General features: G+C 44.8%; 1 protein-coding gene across 2 annotated transcripts; it reads right to left on the reverse strand.

Moving 5' to 3' along the window:
• Positions 1-26171, reverse strand: HNRNPAB (heterogeneous nuclear ribonucleoprotein A/B). Of its 2 annotated transcripts, none has more exons than XM_069763897.1 (9): positions 26016-26171; positions 25676-25898; positions 10750-10918; positions 10294-10452; positions 8183-8314; positions 5006-5102; positions 653-808; positions 452-534; positions 1-311 (listed from the first exon to the last, which is right to left on the reverse strand). In XM_069763897.1, exons 2-8 carry the CDS (start codon positions 25867-25869, stop codon positions 464-466), a joined length of 978 nt encoding a protein of 325 aa, XP_069619998.1. In that variant the 5' UTR covers positions 25870-25898; positions 26016-26171; the 3' UTR covers positions 1-311; positions 452-463. The 2 variants fall into 2 exon arrangements, with proteins under 2 accessions (XP_069619998.1, XP_069619999.1); XM_069763898.1 differs by having other exon boundaries at positions 25715-25898; positions 26016-26154.

The raw sequence follows: 26171 nt of genomic DNA on the forward strand, positions 1-26171 counted from the left end.
TTAGTCAAAGTTGTTTTTATTTCAAAAGCTTTGACAGCTTCAAAAATGTAATGGTGAATTTGCACATGTAAAATACCTTACAATACACATTAGAATCCAAAAGGTACCAAAAAGTACAGTAAAATTAACACTTCCAATTCTGGAAATGTATGACACAAACAATACAAAATAAAAAGGTGGAAGTTGACACTGGTTCCCTAGGATGAGGCCATCTGTACAAAAAGGAGCATGAGTCCTTACTTAACTCCAAGAGGCAGTCCCTAGAAGCAGAGCTGCAGTTTTAAGCAGACCCCCAAATCAGCTGTATTTACCTAATGATAGAATAATAAGTTATTACTTATTCATACAATTTAACACTGCCAATTTTTACAGTATACATGAAAGTCTGGGAGAATGCAAAAAAAATAAATTTGAAATTTGTGCCGCACTGGAACTCCTAAATGATGCATACCTGAAGAAATGTTCAGTATGGCTTGTAGTTATTTTGATGGCCACCACGTCTAGGAGTTTTTCCATAATTTGCACTGCCCTGACCTAACATGGGGAGGGAAAGAAAATAAAGGCCTTGGAAAATAGATTCTACATTGCTCAGGTGTATAGCAATGAAGAATTTAGATGAGTTTTTCTTGATTTCTTAACTAGTGACACTTACTGTAATCATAACCTGGTCCATATCCATAATACCCGTATCCAGTGTAGTCATAGCTTCCATAGCCACCATATCCTTGTTGGCCATAGCCATATCCTTGATTGCCATAACCTTGGTTCCAGTAACTGCTGTATCCTTGATTCCAACTCTGTCCTTGACCTACGAAGACATTTGTCAATACATACCAATATCTGAAACAAACATGTACAGAGGAGGTAGTTTGGGTGGAAGAGACCTAAAAAGTATTTAGTATAACGGAAGGGGATAAAACTGATGTTTACCATAGCGCTATGCATAAACTGGTCCAAAATGAGTATTTTGAAGTCTCCTCAGCGTGATCATCACTATGTGGTGGCCTAAACATCAGTTTACACTTCACATTTTCAAGCCTTAAACATGATAATGCATTGAATAGTGTTTTGTTGGAAGCTACAAAATATTTAAGTGCCAATACCCAAAATAATAGTCTCATAAGTTAAATGTTACACAGCTAATGATTACTTTAATGATTACTTTTAGGGTTTGTTCACATTGAGTTTTAAAAGCTTCTACCTGAAAAGACAGCATCACAGCAAGTCTTCACATGAAGCTTTTTTGATTTTCCTGAATGAAAAACTCAAAGCCATGGCCAAAAAACTGCAACATAAATTGACAAGCCATTTTGAGATCAGGAAAAAACTGCAGCAAAAAACTCTGAAGTTTATAGACATCACAAGTCAGAAATTAGCTGTGTGAATGAAACTTTATAGAAATCCAAGTTTACTGGTACTGTAAAAGTGTTTTCTGCATGAAAAGGTCTTGACAACCTTTAATAGAAGTGAGTGACATTTCTATAATCTCATTCACATTGTCTTTTTCCAGAATTTCAGTTGTCATTTTTAGGACAATTGTGCAATTCGTGCAAACAAAAATATACTGCCTTTTAACATTCCATTAAGAGCAACCTAATGGCATTCACCATCTCCAAGATTCTATTTCAGTATGTACGGACCTAATATTAGCAAATCAGAAGAACTACACTACACTTATGTCATTTACCCTATGTGCATGGCAATTGCTTAGGCATCCATGGTTATGACAAGTGACTTTGCAGTCAAGAGGTTGTAACCATGGATACCCAAGCTACTGTAATACCCTGCACATGGGGTAAATGACCGCCAATCAGAAAAACTAATACAGTTCTAATTGGAGGCATTTGCGAAGGTTACACCTACTAAATACTGGAAGGGTATCTTGGAAATGGGAATACTCCTTTAAAACCCACTGCAGCTCTGCTGCATCTGCCAATGGCTTTACAGTTAAAAATAGGCCCAAATTCATCAAGAGTAAAACATTGTTCACACCAGCTTTAAGGGAGTCTACGGAGTCTGGTGTCCGATTCACTAAGGCACACATCTTAGAGAATCAGGCATGACTGGAAAGCCACAAGTCGTGCATTTGCTGCAGATTGCAATATTTTTTCACCAGATGTCAAAGGGTGAAATGTGAGGATGACCTGCAACGAGTGGGTGATAAGTGGATAGTAGAGATCTTTTTATACCATTTCTATAAGCTTCATAATACTGCAGAATTGCCAGTTTTAAGACATAGCTTTAAAAGGGAATGTACCTAAAAATTATCCACTGTTTAAAACTAGGTTTGTGTTACTAGTATAACACATTTTTCTTTATACAATGATCTGCCTGATATAAGTTATGACCAGCACCTGTCACGACTGATATACAACATTCTATAATGCTGTACATCTACCCCCAACCCGACCTGCAAAAGAAAAATAAGTTATACTCACCTGCTGGGCGGCCCAGTCCGAGCGGTGTCTATGTTCTTAGTCCGGCGCCTCCCATTTTCTTATGATCGCCACCCTCCTGCTTGCTTCATGTGGATGACATGGCAGCATTATCCACACAGGCTCCCTGGCATAGTGCTCCTGCACAGGCGTACTTCTGTCTTGTTGAGGGCAGAGCAAAGTACTGCAGTGCGCTGGTGCCAGGGCCCTTTGACCTTTCCTGGCACCTGTGCACTAATACTTTGCTCTGCCCTCAACAGGACAGAAATACGCCTGCGCAGGAGCGAGACACGAAGCAAGCAGGAGGACGGCATAGCAAAATGGGAGGCGCTGGACCAAGAACAGCGACATCCCTCAGACCAGACCGCCCCACTCCACAGGCGAGTATAATCTGTTACTTCTCTGCTCCTACAGGTCAGGTTGGGGCAGATATGAGGCATTATAGAATGCTATATATCAGCCCAGAAGGGTGGGGGCCATAACTGGCTACAGGTTCCCCCCTTTAAGTTAGTTTCTCTTTAACCTGTGTGCCCATGTAAACCGTAGACTGCTGAAGAGTAGTACACATCTCACATCAGATGCCTTGTTGATAAATCTTTAATCCGTCTGAGATTACCTCTTCCAGGTTATAGGCAGGACGTTGCACAGAAGAGAACGCTTACTTCAAAATGCATATTTCACTTCCCATCAATGCTGCTTAATCCCCGACATCAGCCGCTTGAGTGGAATGTGCATTACTGATTTTTTCCCATCCAGTGCCTTCTGCGCAGGTGCCGTTCCCAATGCCATTACACGTGTGCTAGATAGCACTAGGAATGGCAGTTGATGAAGAAACAAAACAGTAATGCGCATGCACGAGATTTCCTCAAGCGGCTGATGGCAGAGGGATAGAGCGACACTGATGGGAAGTGCGATGTGGTGATGAAGCGTTCTCGGAGACTATAGGCAGGACGCTGCCCTGAAGAGATGTCCGTTACACGCGGATTCACGAGGATTTATCCACAACAGGGAATCTAATACGAGACACGGGCATCTCTCTCCAGCAGTCTATAACCTCTATGCTCTTAATAGCAGGGCTGTGGAGTCGGAGTACATTTTGGTGAAGTCTGTATAAAAAGGGACAAACTCCTAAAATAATCAATTGGGTATAGTTTAATGCAGAACACTCCTAATAAAGTATGGCCATCAACATCTCATACCTATAGACCAGTAGGCAACAGCGAAAAGTTTGCAAATACACAGATCACCAACCAGCAATAAACAAAACACATCTTTACTCAAAAAAAAAAAAAAAAAAAAAGGCAAGTCAGACTATTAGAACCATTTAAAAAGCACAATTGGTTATGTTCGCCACTGTTCTTAAATACATATTGTACAGACCAAAAGTTTGGACACGCCTCATTTAAAGATTTTTCGGTATTTCCATGACTATGAAAATTGTACATTCACACTGCAGGCATCAAAACTATGAATATATAGCTATACATGATTGTAAGACATCCACTAGGATACCAAATAATGCACAGATTCACATGGACATTGAACAGCAAAACAGGAATAGACTGACCTGCAGAAAAAATGTCTATGTGAATCGCTGCATTATGTGGTATCCTAGTGGATGTCTTATAAACATGTATAGCTATATGTATTTAAGAACCGTGGTGAACATAAAACCATTTAGAAAGCACAACTGGTTAATAGTCTGACCTGCATTTTTTAAATAAAGATTTGTTATTTATTGCTAGTTGGTGTCCCCTGTATGCAAACTTTTTGCTCTTATACATGTGCTGTAAATTTTCTCAAGAGTTTGGGAAAGTTATGAAAAGTCTGCTCTGTTCCTGATCTAAGGATCTCGGCTGCACGTTATGTACATGCTCAGCAGTGACGTGCTGTATTGTCTGGGAAAATTGAGGAGTCCGTAATTAGGCTTACAGACCCCATAGCCCTGCATGATGGCTGTAGAACAAATATGTTGACAGATTCACCTTAATACGGAGCTGATGAAACCAGAAAGTAATGTCACAACATTCACATGCTCATTAGCGCTTTAATGGTACAAAATACAGTAAGCCAGGCTTCTGCTATTAATGCTATGTGGACCTTTCAAAAACCAGAAGTAAAGTAACACTTTTGCAAGATCTTTAATATGGGGGAGAAAAAAAAAAAAAAAACCAGTTAGTCTGGGCAAGATAAGGAATTCTATTTTTCCAGCCATCTCAGTTGGTTGGCATAATACTGAAGTCTAGGTGTCATTTACATGATGGTGCAGGTACGTTGCATTTCTAGAAGCCCCTGTATCTGCAGAATATTCACTGCAACATGGCATTTGAAGAAACTGGTCATGATTTCTTTGGACTCATGAAATGACCAAATTTGGAAGTAAATTAGACCAATATGCCAATACTGTGTTATGGAACCATACAAACTCCAGTTTAACAGGTTCATTCAAAGCCTTTATTTTTTCTGTACATCTTGGATAACATTGTTAAACATTAATTGTAACATAATATGTTCTCAATGTTTACTGAACCACTAAGCAGGTACTCCAAGACATCCCTTGTATTACTCACCTTTTCCACCCCGTCCACCTCTACCGCCAAAGCCGCCTCCTCTTCCACCATACTGTTGTTGATATACTTCTTTAGGTTGGGCTATCTTAATCTCACACTAAAAAGAAACAAGGGAACAATTTAAAAAAAAAAAAAAAAAAAACCATAGCTCCATCCCTGAATGAGGATCAGACAACTATTATACCCAACAAGACCACATCTATACTCTAAGGGCCATTTAGATAGTTATATCATTTGGGGGCTGCACAAAAATCAAACTTGGAAGGTACCCAGCTAAATTTGGTCAAACCATTAACTCACCCCTAATGTGATGGCTAATGTGGTGAGGCATGTGAGGTTAGGTGGTATGGATTATGTTGCTACACAACTGCTTTCACATGTGGGTGTCTGGAGCACTTTCAAAGTTTTGTAAAGAGTGTGCAGCAGCAATTTGTTCTGAACACTGATGTATACTGTACTTATGCCGCTCTCAAAGAGGAAAGTTAATCACTTGCTTAGGGTATGTTCCCACAATTGGGAATTGCTACATATTTATGCAGCATCAAACCAGCAGCGGCCAGATGTTCCAGCATAGTGGATGGGGTTTCTAGAAATCCCATGTCCACTAGATGAGCATCTGAGCCTGTGGACACTGACATGGAGTCCTTCAAGACTGCGGCGTGTACATTTTTCTTGCAGAGACAATCAAGAATATTGAATGCTGTAAATCCACACAGTTCAGTGAAGACATACGGATTCACCAGTGCTCAATAGAAGGCAGCACCCAAAGCTTCCAGATCGTGGGCACGTACCCCTACATTACAGCAGTGGGGGGGCTGCAGTAGAGATACATCAGACACTAGGGTTTTACTGTATACAGTGGGGTTGGAGCATGTACATCACAGGAGACAAGGGCTGCTGCTGGCTTCACCTGTGGGATGGGAGCACATCGTACACAATCCTTCAATGAATGTGCTGCAGTGTTTAGTAGTGAACACTATGCATGCAAAAATAATTATCCCCTGAAGCTTTTTACAGTTTTGCATTTTCGTTTTTCACTCCCCTCCTTCCCAGAGCCATAACTTTTTCCATCAATATGGCCACGTGAGGGCCAATTTTTTGCAGGACGAGTTGTACTTTTGAATGACATCATTGGTTTTTACCATGTCTTGTACTAGAAAATGAGAAAAAAAAAATTCCAAAAGCGGTGAAATTGCAAAAAAAGTACAATCTCAAAATTGTTGTGTGACTTTTTTTGCTAGGTTCACTAAATGCTTAAACTGACCAGCCATTATGATTCTCCAGGCCATTACGAGTTCATAGACACCAAACATGTCTAGGCTATTTTTTATCTAAGTGGTGAAGAGTCCATTTTTCAGGATTTCTGGTCGGGTGAGGGATTATCTTTTGCGTGCCAAGTAGTGATGAGAGAGTACTCGTTGCTTGGGTTTTCCCAGAGCATGCTCGGGTTGTCTCCAAGTATTTGTTAGTGTTTAGAGATTTAGTTTTCATTGCCTCAGCTGCATGATTTACAGCTTGAATACATGTGGGGATTCCCTAGCAACCCCCACATGTACCCAGGCTGGCTAGCAGCCGTAAATCATGCAACTGCGTCAACAAAAACTTAATCTCCGAGCACTAAAATACTCAGACCACCCGAGCGTGCTCAGCAAAACCCGAGCAATGAGTACACTCGATCACTAGTGCCAAGCTGACGTTTTTAATGATAGCATTTCAGTGCAGATATGTTCTTTTCATCATCCGTTATTGCATTTTATTGCAATATTGCGGCAGCCAAAAACGTAATTTTGGCAGTTTGAATTTTCTCGCTACGCCGTTTAGAGATCAGGTTAATTTTTTTTTATTGATAGATCGGGATTCTGAACATGGCGATACCAAATGTGTAGGTTTGATTTTTTTCTTTTATTTGGAAAGGGAGGAGGAGGGTGGGGGGGGCCCGATTTCAACTATTTTTTTATTTTTCATATTTAAATAATTTTTTTTTTTTGCCATGCTTTAATAGCCTCCATGGCAGGCTCGAAGCTGGCATAGCCTGATTGGTTCTACTACATAGGAGCGATGCTTAGATCGCTCCTATGTAGTAGAACTACAGCATTGCTATGAGCCGACCACAAGGTGGCACTCACAGCAATCTGGTGTCAACCATAGAGGTCTGCTGGAGATCACGAGACGGGGGTCAGCGGTGCACGCATTTCCAGCCCAATGGCTGGAAGCACTTGTCAAATGCCACTGCCAGCGTTTGACAGCAGCATTAACTAGTTAACCGCGGCGGGTGGATCAAGATTCCACCTGCCGATATTGCGGGCACATGACAGCTGTACAAAACAGGAGGTGCTCGGAGAGGTCAGAGGCTCAGCGCCTGCGCACTGCAATACTTTATTCTGCCCTTAAGAGGGTAGATGAGTACACCTGTGCAGGAGCGCGATGAAGCAACAGGAGGGCGGCATTGCAAGAAGATGGTCGGGTCGGTGGCCTATCTACAGCATTATAGAATGCTGTAGATAAGCTCTGAAAGGCGGTGGCCATATCTTATATTGGCCAAAACTGCTGACAGGTTCGTAACTTTTCACGAAAATTTTACTTTAGACCCAAATCAGCATTTGACGGCGGCATTTAACTAGTTAACAGCAGCGGAAGAATCGTGATTTCACCAGCTATTGTGGGCACATGTCAGTTGTACAAAACAGCCGACATGTCTCGGCTTTGATGTGGGCTCACTGCCGCAGCCCACATCAAAGCGGGGGTTCTGCCATCGGACATACTATTCCATCTGATGGCGGAAAGGGGTTAAATATTCTTTTTTGCTTCCACGTTCATTTGAATTTTGTGAAGCATCTTGAGGGGTGCAGTTTAGAAAGGTGGCGTCACTCTTGGGTATTTTCTGTCATATAGACCCCTCAAAGTCACTTCAAATGTGATGCGTGATCCCTAAAAAAAGGTTTTATAATTTGTTGGAAAAATGAGAACTTGCTGGTCAACTTTTAACACTTCCTATGCAAGAAAAAAAAAATTGTTTAAAAAATTATACTGATGAAAAAGGTTAAAAGCGTAGTGCAATCATGGATTGGGACAGACTCTAGATGAGTGTGCTAATGCCTTTACCACAAACATCACTGGCCAGTGTTAATATAGGAAGACTAGAGTCAAGTTTGTCACAAACAAAAAGAAAAAAGTTACCTTGCTACCACTGACGTTATGGAACTTCTTTTCCAAGATCTTTTTGACAGGGTCTTCTTCTTTGAATGTAATGAACACAAAGCCTCGTCTTTTGTTGGTTTTTGGGTCCATTGGAAGTTCAACTGCTTCAATCTGAAATGTGACGTTTAGTAAGAATGCAAGCATTTGTTAAATTCCCCAAATATTGTCTGGTTTCAGGGCCAACTACCCACTTTTTTTGTAACTTCATGTAAAAATAAACCTTTCCTTAATTCCACTGATCAAAATGTGAGCTGCTTGGCAAATCTAAGGTTCTAAGTGAAGATTTACTAAAATATGAAGTATGTGGAACATTAAGACTACCTACCAACACAGACCGATGTTAGTTGTAGGTGGTTTTCAAGTGTTAATTACTCCAGATTTTTTTTTTTTTTAAACCACAACTGAGTTTCCAACTGTTCAGGATTTACAAGTCCAAATAGAATATGCCAACAGCTGAGCTTGAGCCCCCTTCACACAAAGACACTTTCCCAGAACATAAGTGAAACTTTTGCTGGAGGGTGTTGCAGTTTTCAGAAAGTAAATGCATACATGTAATTTAAATAAAAAAAAAAAAAAAAAAAAAACTTTATCCCCTTCATGACCTTGGGATTTTTCGTTTCTGTGTTCGTTTTTCACTCCTCTCCTTCCCAGAGCCATAACTTTTTTATTTTTCTGTCAATTTGGCCATGTGAGGGCTTATCTTTTGCGGGACGAGTTGTACTTTTGAACGACATCATTGGTTTTAGCATGTCGTGTACTAGAAAACGGGAAAAAAATTCTAAGTGCTGTGAAATTGCAAAAAAAGTGCAATCCCACACTTGTTTTTTGTTTGGCTTTTTTGCTAGGCTCACTAAATGCTAAAACTGACCTGCCATTATGATTCTCCAGGTCAGTACGAATTCATAGACACCTAACATGACTAGGTTATTTTTTACCTAAGTGGTGAAAAAAATTGATAAAATCGGGCGATTCTGAGCGCGGCGATACCAAATGTGTAGATTTGATTTTTTTTTTTATATTCATTTATTTTGATTGGGGCGAAAGGGGGGCGATTTAAACTTTTATATTTTTTCACATTTTTTTTAAACTTTTTTTTTTTTACTTTTGCCATGCTTCAATAGCCTCCATGGGAGGCTAGAAGCAGGCATAGCACGATCGGCTCTGCTACATAGCAGCGATCATCAGATCGCTGCTATGTAGCAGAATTGCAGGTGTGCTGTGAGCGCCGACCACAAGGTGGCGCTCACAGCTGCCGAGGATCAGTAACCATAGAGGTCTCAAGGACCTCTATGGTTACTATTCTGAAGCATCGCCGACCCCCGATCATGTGACGGGGGTCGGCGATGACGTCATTTCCGGCCGCCCGGCCGGAAATGGTAGTTAAATGCCGCTGTCTGCGATCGACAGCGGCATTTAACTAGTTGATAGGTGCGGGCAGATCGCGATTCTGCCCGCGCCTATTACGGGCACATGTCAGCTGTTCAAAACAGCTGACATGTCCCGGCTTTGATGCGGGCTCACCGCGGAGCCCTGCATCAAAGCAGGGGCTCTGACCTCGGACATACTATCCCGTCCGAGGTCAGAAAGGGGTTATAGGGAATCTGTCACCAGTTTAATGGCATAGCAGCTAAAAATATCACCTTATTAAGTGTCTGCTATGCATTCCCTACATCGTTATAGAACCCCCGACTCACCTTGTATACTCACAAAAACGTTTTTAATGTGTCCCGTGCTGTATCAGTCTGGTCCGATGGGCATGGTTTTGGGCCTCTACATCATGCCCATCGGCTGTTGGCCGCCATCACACATCATAGAGGTTGCACGGGGCAAGAGGTGTTATCTATGGCGACCAAAAGCCGATTGGCGTGATGTAGAGGCCTGAAACCATGCCCATGGGACCGGACTGAAATATACAGCGCGGGACACAAAAAAAGGTTTTTGCAAGTATACAAGGGGAGTCAGGGGGGTTCTATAACAATGTAGGGAATGCATAGATGCTTAAGGCGATATTTTTAGATGCTATGTCATAAAACTGGTGACAGATTCCCTTTAAGATTTGATACAGGGTTAACTGCTTATTTGAACTTTACCTCTCCAAAAGTTACAAAGTATTCTCTTATCTTGTCTTCTCCTGCTTCTGGATTCAATCCACCAACAAATATTTTCTTTATTGGATCTTTCTTCATTGCCATTGCCTTTTTAGGATCAATCAGCCTTCCATCCAATCTATGTTCCTTTTGCTCCAGAACCTGAAATGGAGTTTTGTAAAAAGACAGTGAACAATTTATAAAGCGTTTCACGGTTCATGTACACATTACCTACTCATACATTAGTACTTATCTGCCATATTCACTAGTTGCCTTTTTTTTTTTTACAATATGTATAAAGAAAGTAAACCAGTAACTTATCAAAGTCTGCCCCCCTCTGTACATGCAAGAGATTGTTAAAAACATTCCTAGTGCCTTATACAGAACACCGGCAGTCTTAGGTCACCACAAACTCCCTCCCAGTCATAGGCATGCATGTCACCCAGGAGTAAAACAAACCTTGTCAACACTTGAAGAATCTTTAAATAGAATAAAGCCAAATCCTCTAGATCGCCCTGTATTAGAGTCCATCTTGATAGTACAATCCGACACCTCTCCAAACTTTGAAAAATAATCTTTCAGGTCTTTCTTGCTTGTATCCCAACTGAGACCTCCAACAAACATTTTCCTAGATGGAAGTGCATCAGGTTAGGGAGAATTAAGTGTTAGAAGAATCACAGATGTTATTTTTAACCACTTCCAATTTTTTGTATAAATTACATGTCTGAACTTTGTTAAAAAAAAAAAAAAAAGTTTTAACTTGGAGTAGAAAACCCATCCCCTTATACATTAGAGCTGAATGCTCATGTGACACTACCTTTTTAGATGGGACAGAATCTGGAATCCTCAGTACCCAACATTAAGCTAAAAACACATCTCTCCTAAAAGTGGACAATTTGTATCAAGTTGACAAATTAAAGGGAATCTGCCAGTAGGATCAACACTTCTAAGCTATAGAAATGTAGGTCATTGAAAGCCAAACAAAGCGATACCTTGCTTTCTCTGGAATAAGACAGCAAAAATTGTTTTGTTTTTCTTTAAAGGGAATCTGTCACCCCATTTTAGGCCTATAAGCTAAGGCCACCGCCATCAGGGGCTTATCTACAGCATTCTATAATGCCCCCGATGTAGCCTGAAAGAAAAACAAGTTAGATTATATTCACCCAGTGGCGGTCCAGGCCGACGGGCGTTGTGGTCCGGCGCCTCCCATCTTCATACAATGACGTCCTCTTTGCTTCTTGCCGCGGCTCCTGCGCAGGCGTACTTTGTCTGCCCTGTTGAGGGCAGAGCAAAGTACTGCAGTGTGCAAGCGCCGGGAAAGGTCAGAGGGGCCTGGAGCCGCGGCAGGAAGCAAAGAAGAGGACGTCATCGTATGAAGATGGGAGGTGCCGGACCCAGACCGCAAAGCCCATCGGACCGGACAGGGACCGCCCCTGGGTGGGTAATCTTTCAGGTTACATCGGGGGCATTCTATAATGCTGTAGATAGCCCCTGATGGTGGTGGCCTTAGCCTATAGGCCTAAAATGGAGTGTATTGTTCTTCAATACAAAAAGTAAAACTCAGTCATTACAGAGTGATCTATTTTAAGTGTATTTCTGTTAATGTTCACGACTATGGCCAGCAGCCAAAACAAAAAAAAGTAATTATCTCAGTAAATTACAATACTTTATAACACCAGCTTGAAAAAGGATTTTAGAATCTGAAATGTTGGCCTACTGAAATGCATGTTCAGTAGTGATGAGCGAATATACTCGTTATTTCTCGAGCACGCTCGGGTATCCTCCGAGTATTTTTTAGTGCTCGGAGATTTAGTTTTCCTTACCTCAGCTGAGTGATTTACATCCGTTAGCCAGCTTGATTACATGTGGGGATTCCCTAGGAACCAGGCAACCCCCACATGTACTTATGCTGGCTAACATGTAAATCATTCAGCTGCGGCGATGAAAACAATCTCCGAGCACTAAAAGATACTCGGAGGACACCCAAGCGTGCTCGAGAAATCTCGACTAACGAGTATATTCCCTCATCAATAATGTTCAGTAAATGCATTAAATACTTTTCCATCAATTAGGCTATGCTCACATTAGCGTTGGGTCGGGCGCAGCCCTATATTTAACATGGGGGCGCATGGACATGCGTTGTCTTGCGTTTTGTGACTCATGCGGCATTTTTGGCGCAAGCATCAGGGCGCAGAGGACGCAAGTTGCATTTTTTTGCGTCCAAAATAAAGCCAAAAATGGACGCATGCATCACAAAACAATGCGTTTTTGCATGCGTTGTGTCAGCGACGCAACACACAACAACGCAAATGTGAACGTAACCTTACTGCATCAATGAGGTGTGGCATGGCGGCAACCAGCCTGTGGCACTGCTGAAGTGTTATGGAAGCCCATGTTGCTTCAGCTCATCTGCATTGTTGGGTGTGGCCAAGGAAGCACAGTGATACTGTGGTTTTTAAACCAGGTATTGGTATTTTTGGCAGTGTGGACAGGTGCCAAGTCCTGCTTGAGAATGGAATTTCCATCTCCAAAAAGCTTGTCAGCAGAGGGAAGCATTAAGTGCTCTAAAATTTCCTGGTAGACTGCTGCGCTGACATTGGTCTTGATAAAACACAGTGGATCTACACCAGCTGATGACATGGCTCACCAAACCATCACTGATTGTGGAAACGTCACACTAGACCTCAAGCAGCTTGGATTGTGGCCTCCACTCTTCCTCCAGACTCTGGGACCTTGATTTCCAAATGAAATGAAAATTTACCTTCATCTGAAAACACCTTGGACCACAGAGCAACAGTCCAGTTCTTTTTCTCCTTGGCCCAGGTAAGACGCTTCTGGCATTGTTTATTGGTCATGAGCGACTTGACATAAGGAATGTGACACTTGTAGCCCATGTCCTGGATACATCTGTGTGTGGTGACTCTTGAAGCAATGACTCCAGCAGCAGTCCACTCCTTGTGAATCTCCCCCAATGTTTGAATGGCCTTTTCTTAATCCTTTCAAGGCTGTGGTTATCCTGGTTGCTTGTGCACCTTTTTTTTGCCACTTTCCTTCCACTCAGCTCTCCATTAATATGCTTTGGATATCACAATCTGAACAACCAGCTTCTTTAGCAATGACCTTGTGCCTTAACCTCCTTGTGGAGTGTGTATTGACACACTGCCTTCTGGACATCTGTCAAGTCAGCAGCTTTACCCATGATTGTGGACCCTACTGACAGACTAAGGGACCTTTTTAAATGCTTAGGCTGGGTTCCCATTGCGTTATGGGACCGCGTTAAACGGACAGCGTTGCACGGCGAAATTAACGCCGTGCAACGCGTCCGTTAACGCGCCCATTCACGCTAATGGGAACGCGCTACACTAGCGCGTGCCATGATCAGCACGCGCTAGCGACGCGCCGGAGATTCCTGGCGCGCCGTGGACGCTGCTTGCAGCGTCCGAGGCGCGCCCGCGGTCCGTTCCCCGCTCTCGCAGATCGGGGATCTGCGAGAGCGGGGACGTTACCGCGACCCCGAACGCGGCCCCATAAAAAACATTGCGTTAGCGCAATCCGCTAGCGCTAAACGGATTGCACTAACGCAATGTGACCCTAGCCTTAGGAAGCCTTTGCAGAACGTTTGTTAATTATTCTAATTTACTGAGGTAATGACTTATGAGTTCTCATTGGCTGTAAGCCATAATCCTCAAAAAAAAAAAAAAAACACTTGAAATATTACAACCAGAGTGATCTGACTATATAAAATGAGTTTCACTTTTTGTATTGACGAACTGAAATAAATTAACTATGATATTCTAATTTTGTGAGAAGAAGCTGTACATCTAGAGGAAGAGAGTCTCTCACTTCACACAAGTGTATGCAATTTCTTAGTAGGTGGGGCAAGGGCAAGTGAAGCAGCTGCCGATTGGCTGGAGGGATCGCATAAAAAGGTCAATCCCATGCCGGCACCAGAGGGAACTGGAAGTGTTATACAAAGGGGAAACTGGGATTGAGAAGGGCTTTCATGAGTAGTGGACAACCCCTTTAAGAACTATGGGGTGGACACAGATCTCCATGAGAATCTGCCTCCATATCATTTTATATGAGGGAGTTACCAGTGTGATATGTAATGGCTGCTCTCTGCAGAGCTGTGTCATTAAAACATCTGCAGGCTCCTTAGTGCTTCAGCTTCCATCTCACATGCCAGCAAGCAGTGTTGTAATACAGAAGAGCTGTGAGAGCTGTGTGTTTGTAATGAGAAAAAAAAAATGGAAATTAGCTTTTGAGAGCTAAGAAAATGGATTTCTCTGGAATAAGACATTGGATCAGATATGAAGGCTTCTCTTTATACTCATGTAGGTCATGGAAAGTTGACTAAACAGCTAAGGGGAGATGGGGTGTTTGACAGATTCCCTTTAAAGAATCACCATGTCCATTCTATTGAAGGGTCAGTCTATTGTGCAAGTGGATGTCAGACTTGATGCACATGTATTGAGTGGATCATGTAGTCAACCTTATGAACAGCTGCAGGCCGATATGCAGGTTCAGCCAGGTGCAGTGTCTTGTAGCCACTTATGCCAAGCTCTATTATGCCTGAAAACACTTGCAGGACCCCTAGCCACAATGCAACTGCATTGTGAGGGTGCCTCAGTATTTTACGGCTCAGATGCCATAAGAAAAAAGGGATTAGGTGGCCTAAATCCGGTATAACTCAAATTCCGGACGTCACAGCTGAAACCTGCTGCATTCAACTCCACAGAGTAATGTCAAACGCTGGGGTTAAAACCTAAACTGCAAGACAGTGGGAAGCAGCATTATGAAATCTCCATACTTCTGACGTCTTATATGCGAGTGAACAATGACAAAAAATAATTTAGAAGTATCCACCAGAGCCCTTTCCACCAACGCCTTGGTTATAGGCACTGTAGACTGACTGCAATCTCTGCAGGAATACTCCTCTAAATGGGATCACATTCACGAATGACAACTGCATTTAAGAGCTCCGGAGTGCCAACTGTGAAATGTTGTGTCTTTCATTGGATCCAAGACTTACACAACTTTTTTGGAGAGAAAGTGCTTGAAAAAAACTGAACATGTAATTTGCAATGTTGAAAAGACTCGTGCACATTTGTTACACCTGCCCAGGGTATCCCAGGCTCTGCTTCAGTCTCCCGACCTGTTGTGCTCCACGACAGGTTTTACAAGTTTTCCAGGATTAATGACATCTCTCTAGATCCAGTTAAACACACCCGTGTCTTGGGACTGAACCCATGATTGGTGTGCTCCACATGCTTCCACTTAATCAGCCCTGCTGCTCTTATAAATCCTGACTGCCCCAAGTCCTCGCACCCACATGTCTTCCTATGGTCAGTATGCCCCTTGTGAGTAACATGCTCATTCGTAGAGTTTCACATCAGTTTCAGGCAGGTTACGAAGCAGACCCACCTCAAAAATATGTTTGTACACCCTAACAAACTAATGGAATCCTCAAATACCAAAAAATCCCTCTATAAATATTTTTAACCAACTACTTAGAAATCTGCTTTATATTAATACCCCATCCTTCATAGATGGGTCATTTATACATCCTGTAAGGGTTCATTTAAGGAGTCTCAAACAAGTCATCAGGACAACTCCTGCACTCACTTTTCCCTTCCATCATGCTGCACGGAACAAGACATCATGGAGGAGCACTGCAGTCATCACAGCCTCTTCCACTGCTGCCCTCTGCAGTCAGTAGTATCGATATAAGTAATTGGAGAGGCGATCCACCACCAGCACATTTACCTCTAGCCTGCAGCTTCTCTAAGGCTGGGTTCACACTGCGTCAATGGTGTCCGTTAGACCCACTACGTTACACCGCGGCATAAACGCGGTGTAACGTAGTCCGTAAGGCTACTTTCACGCCGACGTACCGACGCATGCTGTGAAGCAAAATCACAACGGGGGCAGCGGATGCAGTTTTACAATGCATCTGCTGCCCCATTGTAAGGTTCAAGGAGGAGGGGGCGGAGTTCCGGCCGAGCATGCGCGTCAGAAGAAACGGACCCAACGAACAAAAAAACGTTGCAAGCAATGTTTTTTGTTCCGACGGACCGCAAAAACACGTAGCATCCGTCGCACGATGGATGCAACGTGTGGCAATGCGTTGCTAATTTTAGTCTATGGGGAAAAACGCATCCTGCAGACAACTTTGCAGGATGCGTTTTTTCTCCAAAACGACGCATTGCGACGTACGTCGTACGATGCTAGTGTGAAAGTAGCCTTACGGCCGCCATTGACTGCAATGTTGGACGCATCGCTAGCGCATGCCCACAATAGGCGTGCGCTAGGGATGTGCCGTCATTGAGTGACGGACCTGGAGACGCGGGCTACAGTGTTTCCAGGTCCGTCACCGCTGGCGCAGATCAAGCTAGCAGATGCTCTATCTGCGCTAGCGCGATGCAAACGCCGGAACTTGCGTTACAGCAGCCTGTTAGTGTATGTGCTGAACGGGCTGCTGCTAACGCAGTGTGAACTTAGCCTAAAACAGGATGTCAAAAGGCAGTGAGAATGAGCAGTGAGGCATACCAGCTCCATTTCAGATTTTCACAGTGGTGTCCCACAGCTTACATCACCACCCTGAAAAGGTGATTAGGGGGGGGCTGGTGATGTTGTCACTCATACTCATCCCCTGATGACATCCTGTTTAAGAGAATCAAGCTGCGTAACTTATCAGGAATATTGATTTCAGAAATCAGCAAAGCACATCAATGTAAGAAGCTGCGGTAAGTGACTAAAGTAATGTCCCATTGATGGACTGTTCCGGGGTGTGTTCTAGAAGAGAAGTCTAGGACCTGCCTCCTGATTACCTATCGTTTGAGACACCATGAAATGTGTTTTACACCTCATGTGAGGTTTCATTTAAACATTCGCTTTATAGGGGGGAACAAAAACAAAACACAAGATAAAGAATGTTTCAGGTTTTGCTCATTTGGCATGCATTTGCCAGTAGTTGGAAAAATGATCCCGACTACTTGTTCCCCAGTTATTGACATGTGTAAATGGCTGTTAAAATCTGCCATGTTTACACTTCTGCAATAGGAACAGAACCAATACCGATCAATCACATGGCGTTACGAACATCATGAAGCTGACAACTGTCTAATGGGGGCTTAAAGTTCCTTTTTGGTAGCCATGATTTTATTAGGCAGGGAAAAACGGTCCTGCATGGTTTGCCAATATTTCTGACAAACCACAGCAGAGGCTCACAAAGCTAGAAAGGTTCTCACCATTGACCTAGAATTATTTTCACCAGGATTGCAGCTAGACATCATCCACAGATCACTGACAATTGCCCGATTGCTAGAAATCAAACTAATAGGGTAATGCTTGCCATTCAGTCAAAGGCCATGGAAGTTGTGAAGATGACCAAATGCAGTGCTCAGGCCCAAAGAAAATAGGAGTAGCCATGTGCATGCAGTCAGCACACCATTTAATGGAGGCTCTAGAGCAACATTCCCATTATTGGTGGTGGGAAAAAGTACAGGCCCCAATGATCAGGCACTTGCCAATCATCATGTTAATGGGTAATATTCATTATGGAAAAGCACTTTATATAAGGCAATACAGAATTCTAGTCTGAGTGAAAGAGCCCTTTAGGAAGGGCACTAAGATAGCTGGTTGAATAGTAGCAAGATACAACATTAGGCGCCATTACCAAGCTGCAGTCAAGCGTCTGCTGAGCACTTCCTGTGCAACGACTGGCATAGGCTGTAAGGCTATGTGCACACATAGGAAATGCGGATGTTGTGCAGAAAATTCTGCACCACATCTACTGGCAGAATCCGCAGCTTCAGATTTGCCGCTAAATTGATGCGGATTTCTATCATGGAGGGATGCAGAAACGCTGCAGATTCGCACAAAAGTAGTGACATGCATTTTAAAATCCGCAGTAATTCCACACTGATTTTTCTGCACCATGTGCACAACTTTTTTTTTTTTTTTACAATGATTTACATGGTACTGTAAATCACAGTGTGGATCTGCAGCGTTTCTGCACGGAAAAATCCGCTGCGGATCCGCACTAAATCCGCATCGTGTGCACACAGCCTAAAGGTCTGGTTACATGTACCAACAGCACAATATGATCAGCACCAGGTCTGCCCATAAAAACAAGCAATGAGCACCAGGGCTGTGGAGTTGTGGTCCATTTTGGTGGCATCCATATCAAATGGATAGATTCCTAAAATATTTAATTGGGTACAGTAGTTCCGTGCAGGATGTGCTGTAAATTTTTTTTTTTTTTACACAATTTGTTATAAGATGTCCTATAAATAAATGTACATGTTGAGTAGTGAGGCAGTGCTGTGGAGTCGCAAGTCTGGGAAATGGAGTCAGTGGTTTGCTTATCACCTCAACAGCCCTGACATGCATTGAGCGAAAGGCTAGGCAGTGGGATTCCTTATTAACATTCATTTACAATTAGCTTTCAGTGTAAATGCTCCTTTCCATGAAAAAGGACATTCTCAGTTGGCAAACTCCGCTGACATCGGTGAATACCTGCCCTATTTACATGTGTCCTTGCAGAGATTGTGGTCAATCCTGAGTGAGGCAGAGCGGAACATTTAAAGGGCTTGTCCCAAGAACAAAGTACATTTTGATCAATAGATCTTTGAAGAATAATAAGCTCCACAATTGGATGCCTGCAAATAAAATGCTCCAGTGCTGCGATAATCTAATAAATATGCCCCTGCTGTGTACTGTGTAATGGCTGTGTCTGACCGTACAGGGACATATCACAGGATCATACCACAGCTCCTGGGCAGGGGATCACAGCTGATTCTTTGTGTGAAAGCATTTCACTGCCTGTTTTTAAACAACATTTTACCTCACAGAAAGAATCATGATATCCCATGAAGTAATGTCTCATCTTATCCTTCCATCCCTGCCCAGGAGATGTGCGATGATCAGTCCATGTTCCTGTACGGTCAGACAGTACACAGAAGGAAATAAACACGGCACACTGGAATAATGCTGCCGGTGGTGCTCAAGTCGGGTGTCCAAACCATACAATTATGCAAAAAAAATTACTTGGCACTCAGTATTTTGAAGGAAAAAAAAAAAAAAAAAAAAAAAAAAAAGATTCCTTCTTTATTGTACATCCAGACAAAATAGATTAAACGTTTTCGGTCCGTCATAGGACCTTCATCAGAATATCCTTATTGGAGAAAACTGGAAAATAAACACTTATAATATCCCGGTTGAAGAAAGTGAATTCACAGTTAGCAGTTTTGTGCTGGATGTCATGTGAAATTATGGGAATAAAGGCAGCTGTATGCCGTCTGGTGATGGTAATGCCAACTGTAGGAATGGGTAAGGAAATCAAGGTATATATGAAACCCCTTACATGAGCTTAGTTAATAGTATACCTGGACCTGGTGGGGCTATTCACATAACTGGAGAGGAACAGCGCTACTTGAATATGCAAAGGACTTGCGACAGGAATGGCGCCGAGTACCTCGGTAAGACATATGGCAAGCCCACCCTGGAGGAAAGCTGCTGTGTGTCTGTCCTGCTTCTTAAACCCGGAAGCAGGACACAGCAGCTTTCCTCCATAGCCCTCGTGCTCACCGGTGGTATCGCCACATGACGGACCTGGGTAATAAGCATCATCCCCTTTGCAAGTTTCCTGCCAAGTAATGGAGTGCTGCTCATCTCTTACCACGTCACATTAGCTTTCCCCCTCCTGGGCATACCTACTGAAGGGTGGGCTTGCCATAGGTCTTAAGGTACCGTCACACTAGACGATATCGCTAGCGATCCGTGACGTTGCAGCGTCCTGGCTAGCGATATCGTCCAGTGTGACAGGCAGCAGCGATCAGGCCCCTGCTGTGATATCGCTGGTCGGGGCAGAAAGGCCAGAACTTTATTTCGTCGCTGGACGTCCCGCTGTCATCGCTGGATAGGCGTGTGTGACGCCGATTCAGCGATGTCTTCGCTGGTAACCAGGGTAAACATCGGGTTACTAAGCGCAGGGCCGCGCTTAGTAACCCGATGTTTACCCTGGTTACCATAGTTAAAGTAAAAAAAACAACCACTACATACTTACCTACCACTGTCGGTCCCCGGCGCTCTGCTTCTCTGTACTGGCTGTGAGCACCGGGCAGCCGGAAAGCAGAGCGGTGACGTCACCGCTGTGCTTTCCAGCCGCTGTGCTCACAGCCAGAGCAGAGAAGCAGAGCGCCGGGGACAGACACGGAAGGTAAGTATGTAGTGGTTGTTTTTTTTACTTTAACTATGGTAACCAGGGTAAACATTGGGTTACTAAGCGCGGCCCTGCGCTTAGTAACCCGATGTTTACCCTGGTTACCGGCATCGTTGGTCGCTGGAGAGCTGTCTGTGTGACAGCTCTCCAGCGACGCTGCAGCGATCCGGATCGTTGTCAGTATCGCTGCAGCGTCGCTTAGTGTGACGGTACCTTTACCGAGGTACTCTGCGCCATTCCTGTCGCAAGTCCTTTGCATATTCAAGTAGCGCTGTTCCTCTCCAGTTATGTGAATAGCCCCACCAGGTCCAGGTATACTATTAACTAAGCTCATGTAAGGGGTTTCATATATACCTTGATTTCCTTACCCATTCCTACAGTTGGCAATACCATCACCAGACGGCATACAGCTGCCTTTATTCCCATAATTTCACATGACATCCAGCACAAAACTGCTAACTGTGAATTCACTTTCTTCAACCGGGATATTATAAGTGTTTATTTTCCAGTTTTCTCCAATAAGGATATTCTGATGAAGGTCCTATGACGGACCGAAAACGTTTAATCTATTTTGTCTGGATGTACAATAAAGAAGGAATCTATTTTTTTTTTTCAAATACCAAGTGCCAAGTAATTTTTTTTGCCCAAGGCTAGGTTCACATTGCGTTAGTGGGTGTCCGCTGACTGAATCCGTTACATGGTGAAATTAACGCTATGTAACGGATCCGTTAGCGCACCCATTGACCGCAATGTATCTAACGCATCGCTAACGTATGCCATTTTTGGCATGCGTATGTCCCGTTATTTTCTGACGAACCTCGAACACTGCTTGCAGCGTTTTTGGGTCCATTCTCGCTAGCGCAGATCGGGCATCTGCGCTAGCGGGATCGCTAAACGCAATCCTTTTTGTACATTTCGTTAGCGTATGCGCTAAACGGATTGCACTAACGCAATGTGAACCTAGCCTAACAGTACACAGAAGGGGCACATTTATAAGATACTCAGCACAGGGACATTTTCTTTTTTAAAAGTATCCAATTGAGGAAATTATTCTACAAAGATCTCTTGGTTAAAGTGTACTTTGTTCTTGGGACATTTCATTTATTTTTGTTTAAACATTCAAAGTGGAAATTATTCTTCGAAAGATGTATTGGATCAAATATTGAGTACATGTAACCTATTCATGGGGAAACCCCTTTAAGTCTATGTGAAATGTTTTCATAAATTCCTGTTGATACAATAACCTGCACATGAAACATTAACATAACATTTGTCCTACTGTAGCAGCATTTCATGTGAACCATTAAGCACCACTCCACATATTTTGCACCTAGCCCCACAGTTCCCAGCCACAGGATCCATCTTTTATCAGTGCCATTCTGTCTCTGGTAGTTTGTGATCTGCCGGATCGCTCTAGTGTTTGCTGGGCAAACAAAGCTTCATGCTTACAAGGAGAGCTTGTGACACTTAGGGTACCGTCACACAGTGCCATTTCGATCGCTCCGACGGTACGATTCGTGATGTTCCAGCGATATCGTTACGATATCGCTGTGTCTGACACGCAGCAGCGATCAGGGATCCTGCTGAGAATCGTACATCGTAGCAGATCGTTTGGAACTTTCTTTCGTCGCTAGATCTCCCGCTGTCATCGCTAGATCGGTGTGTGTGACACCGATCTAGCGATGCGTTCGCTTGTAACCAGGGTAAACATCGGGTTACTAAGCGCAGGGCCGTGCTTAGTAACCCGATGTTTACCCTGGTTACCAGCGTAAATGTAAAAAAAAAAAACCAAAAAACAGCACATACTTACATTCCGGTGTCTGTCCCTTGCCGTCTGCTTCCCGCACTCACTGACTGCCGGCCGTAAAGTGAAAGCAGAGCACAGCGGTGACGTCACCGCTGTGCTTTCACTTTACGGCCGGCAGTCAGTGAGTGCGGGAAGCAGACGGCAAGGGACAGACACCGGAATGTAAGTATGTAGTGTTTGGTTTTTTTTACGCTGGTAACCAGGGTAAACATTGGGTTACTAAGCGCGGTCCTGCGCTTAGTAACCCGATGTTTACCCTGGTTACCTGGGTACCTCGGCATCGTTGGTCGCTGGAGAGCTGTCTGTGTGACAGCTCCCCAGCGACCACACTACGATTTACCTACGATCACGGCCAGGTCGTCTCGCTGGTCGTGATCGTAGGTAAATCGTATAGTGTGACGGTACCCTTAGACTTGTCAGCTCGAAGTCATGGCCACAAGACTGCAGACTGGAGTGACACTGGGAACAGCTCAAGACAGAGGCTGAAGTACATTACTAGGGGCAGGGAATGCAAAATTAGTGACACCAGAGATCTAAAAACCAATCCACCCACACCTCTGAGTGGCGCTTTAAGCTGTACATAGAATATTCTGGGGAATTTTACAGCATCCGGCACAGGTCTCTTAAAGAGGTGTTTCCTGGACTGCAGTGTGCTGAACCCTTTCATGACAATGGTCTACATCAGGTGCATGAAGAATCTACATCCAGCAATGCCGCTAAGGGCTCACTCACACAACCGTATTAATCGGACGAGTAATCTGATTAAAAAAAATAAATGAAAATAATCGAATGTCACACGGACCATCAGTATGGCTTTTGTTTTGTATAGAAACATTGCAATTCTGAAAGGGAAACTAAGGGGCCCCGTAAAAGACAGTTAAAAAGAAAAAAAAACTCCCAGATGAGAACAGGACATTAGATAGATCTATACAAAATCAAGAACAGCCGCACTCTTTAATGGCCAAGATATATGAAAACACTAAATACATGAGATCTAAACTGCGTTGTTTCTAAATATCTACTTACAGAAAATGAAAGTTCCTAGTGCATAATTGGCAATTCATATAGGCACATCAACCACCCAAGGTGGGCCTCCCTCTGAGGGGCACCTGTCCCTCTAAACAGGGCTCTCAGGCTACACTATCAGAGGGAGGTCACCTGCAGTGGTTGATGGGTGTATATGAAGTGGTCAATTTATGCCCCAAGAATGCTTGTTTGGAAGTAGATTTTATTTAGCAACAACGCAGTTTAGATCTCATGTATAGAGGTGTTTGCGTATATCTTGGCCCTTACAGAGTGCTGCTGGGGTTTTTTGGACATTGTGTAGTCATTGCAGCTTGCATCTGTTAACATTGGGCATACACCAACAGGAGAGACTAGAGAAACCTGCTCACATTGCTGCTTTCAAGTTGATGGCAGCATGATTACAGGTTCAAGATTCCTAGGGAGAAAGCCATAGTGGTTTCAAATGAGGACAGGACAAACACTTGTCAGGTCTGCAGACAAAAAAAGAAAAATAAAATCTAAAATTTAGAGACTGTCAAACTAAAGATGAAAAGAACCTGAAAAATACCAGAACTGTCATTCTTTCAGTCACCTCACTAACCCAAAATCTGCAATAAAAAGCCAACACTGCATGAGAGGTTAGAGCGTAGAGACTAGCCCTTCTGGCAAGAGATGAAACTGATGGCTCTGGAAGAGGCAAACGATACAACATACTTGCAAACCACCTGCCCTGTCATGAAAGGGTTAAAGCCCATGAGTTTTGTATAGTCCTTGCTTATATGCATCCATTCATATGCCATCTGCTCCAAGGACCATGGATGCATATAGTCATGTGGGTTAGCAGGGAGGTGTGATCAGGTGCAGAGGCCATGTTGTGCTCTTACTGATCACCACTCATCTGTAGCTCAAAAACACAGAAGCCAAGCAGAGCAAGATGCAAGAGACGTGAAGGATCACCAGGACCGGCACAGTAGTGGACGGGCGGCCTCACAGATCACCGGCACAGTAGTGGACGGGCGGCCTCACAGATCACCGGCACAGTAGTGGACGGGCGGCCTCACAGATCACCGGCACAGTAGTGGACGGGCGGCCTCACAGATCACCGGCACAGTAGTGGACGGGCGGCCTCACAGATCACCGGCACAGTAGTGGACGGGCGGCCTCACAGATCACCGGCACAGTAGTGGACGGGCGGCCTCACAGATCACCGGCACAGTAGTGGACGGGCGGCCTCACAGATCACCGGCACAGTAGTGGACGGGCGGCCTCACAGATCACCGGCACAGTAGTGGACGGGCGGCCTCACAGATCACCGGCACAGTAGTGGACGGGCGGCCTCACAGATCACCGGCACAGTAGTGGACGGGCGGCCTCACAGATCACCGGCACAGTAGTGGACGGGCGGCCTCACAGATCACCGGCACAGTAGTGGACGGGCGGCCTCACAGATCACCGGCACAGTAGTGGACGGGCGGCCTCACAGATCACCGGCACAGTAGTGGACGGGCGGCCTCACAGATCACCGGCACAGTAGTGGACGGGCGGCCTCACAGATCACCGGCACAGTAGTGGACGGGCGGCCTCACAGATCACCGGCACAGTAGTGGACGGGCGGCCTCACAGATCACCGGCACAGTAGTGGACGGGCGGCCTCACAGATCACCGGCACAGTAGTGGACGGGCGGCCTCACAGATCACCGGCACAGTAGTGGACGGGCGGCCTCACAGATCACCGGCACAGTAGTGGACGGGCGGCCTCACAGATCACCGGCACAGTAGTGGACGGGCGGCCTCACAGATCACCGGCACAGTAGTGGACGGGCGGCCTCACAGATCACCGGCACAGTAGTGGACGGGCGGCCTCACAGATCACCGGCACAGTAGTGGACGGGCGGCCTCACAGATCACCGGCACAGTAGTGGACGGGCGGCCTCACAGATCACCGGCACAGTAGTGGACGGGCGGCCTCACAGATCACCGGCACAGTAGTGGACGGGCGGCCTCACAGATCACCGGGACAGTAGTGGATGGGCGGCCTCACAGATCACCGGGACAGTAGTGGATGGGCGGCCTCACAGATCACATGAAATGACTGCTCAGGACGGATCGCGGCAAAAAAAAAAAAAAACATACACAGCACTGAGCCCTGCAGCCGGCCCGCACACGGCAGGAGGCCCCGCACACGGCGGAATACGGCTGCAGCGCTCAGAGCGGGGCAGGGATGGAGCCGGCCAGAAAGCACGCCAGGCCCCTCCCCTCCCCCTACAGCAGATGGCGCCAACAAAAGCAGGGGAACAAAGGATGCACCGTTAGATATACAGTTACCAGAGGAAGGCTCCACAACTTACGCGGCTTGATTTACACTGGGGGAAATATCAGGTACGCACCCTGCGTCCTCCTCGGCCTTGCTTGCATTGATCTGCTCACCCTCGGACCCATTTTGGCCTACCAGCGCCGCGGACTGTTTAGCGTCGGCGTCGCCCTCTGCAGCTTCATGGCCGTTCTCGGAGGTTTCCATGTACTGCTGCTCGGCCTCGGACATTTCGGTGCAGTCGGGCAAGGTGATCACGTCTAGGGAGAGAGCGAGAGATTAGTGCGGCCCAGCTCGGAGGCGCTCACGCAGCTGCCCGTGACCACGCGCGGCACACGGAGGCCAGAATCCCGCCCGCGCCACTCACGGAACCGTACCTTAAAAACAGTCACGGAAGGTGTGGCGTCACTGTAAGCCTAAGCCTCCTGGTTGCCTGACCGCGCACGGAACCTCTGCGAGCGCTCGCCTCCTCCAAAATGGTTTCTCGTGAGAAAGCCAACTCGTGGCTACCTTTATAAAGCCGGAACGGGCCC

The sequence above is a fragment of the Ranitomeya imitator genome, chromosome 4, assembly GCF_032444005.1.
Source record: "Ranitomeya imitator isolate aRanImi1 chromosome 4, aRanImi1.pri, whole genome shotgun sequence".
Classification (NCBI taxonomy): Eukaryota; Metazoa; Chordata; class Amphibia; order Anura; family Dendrobatidae; genus Ranitomeya; species Ranitomeya imitator.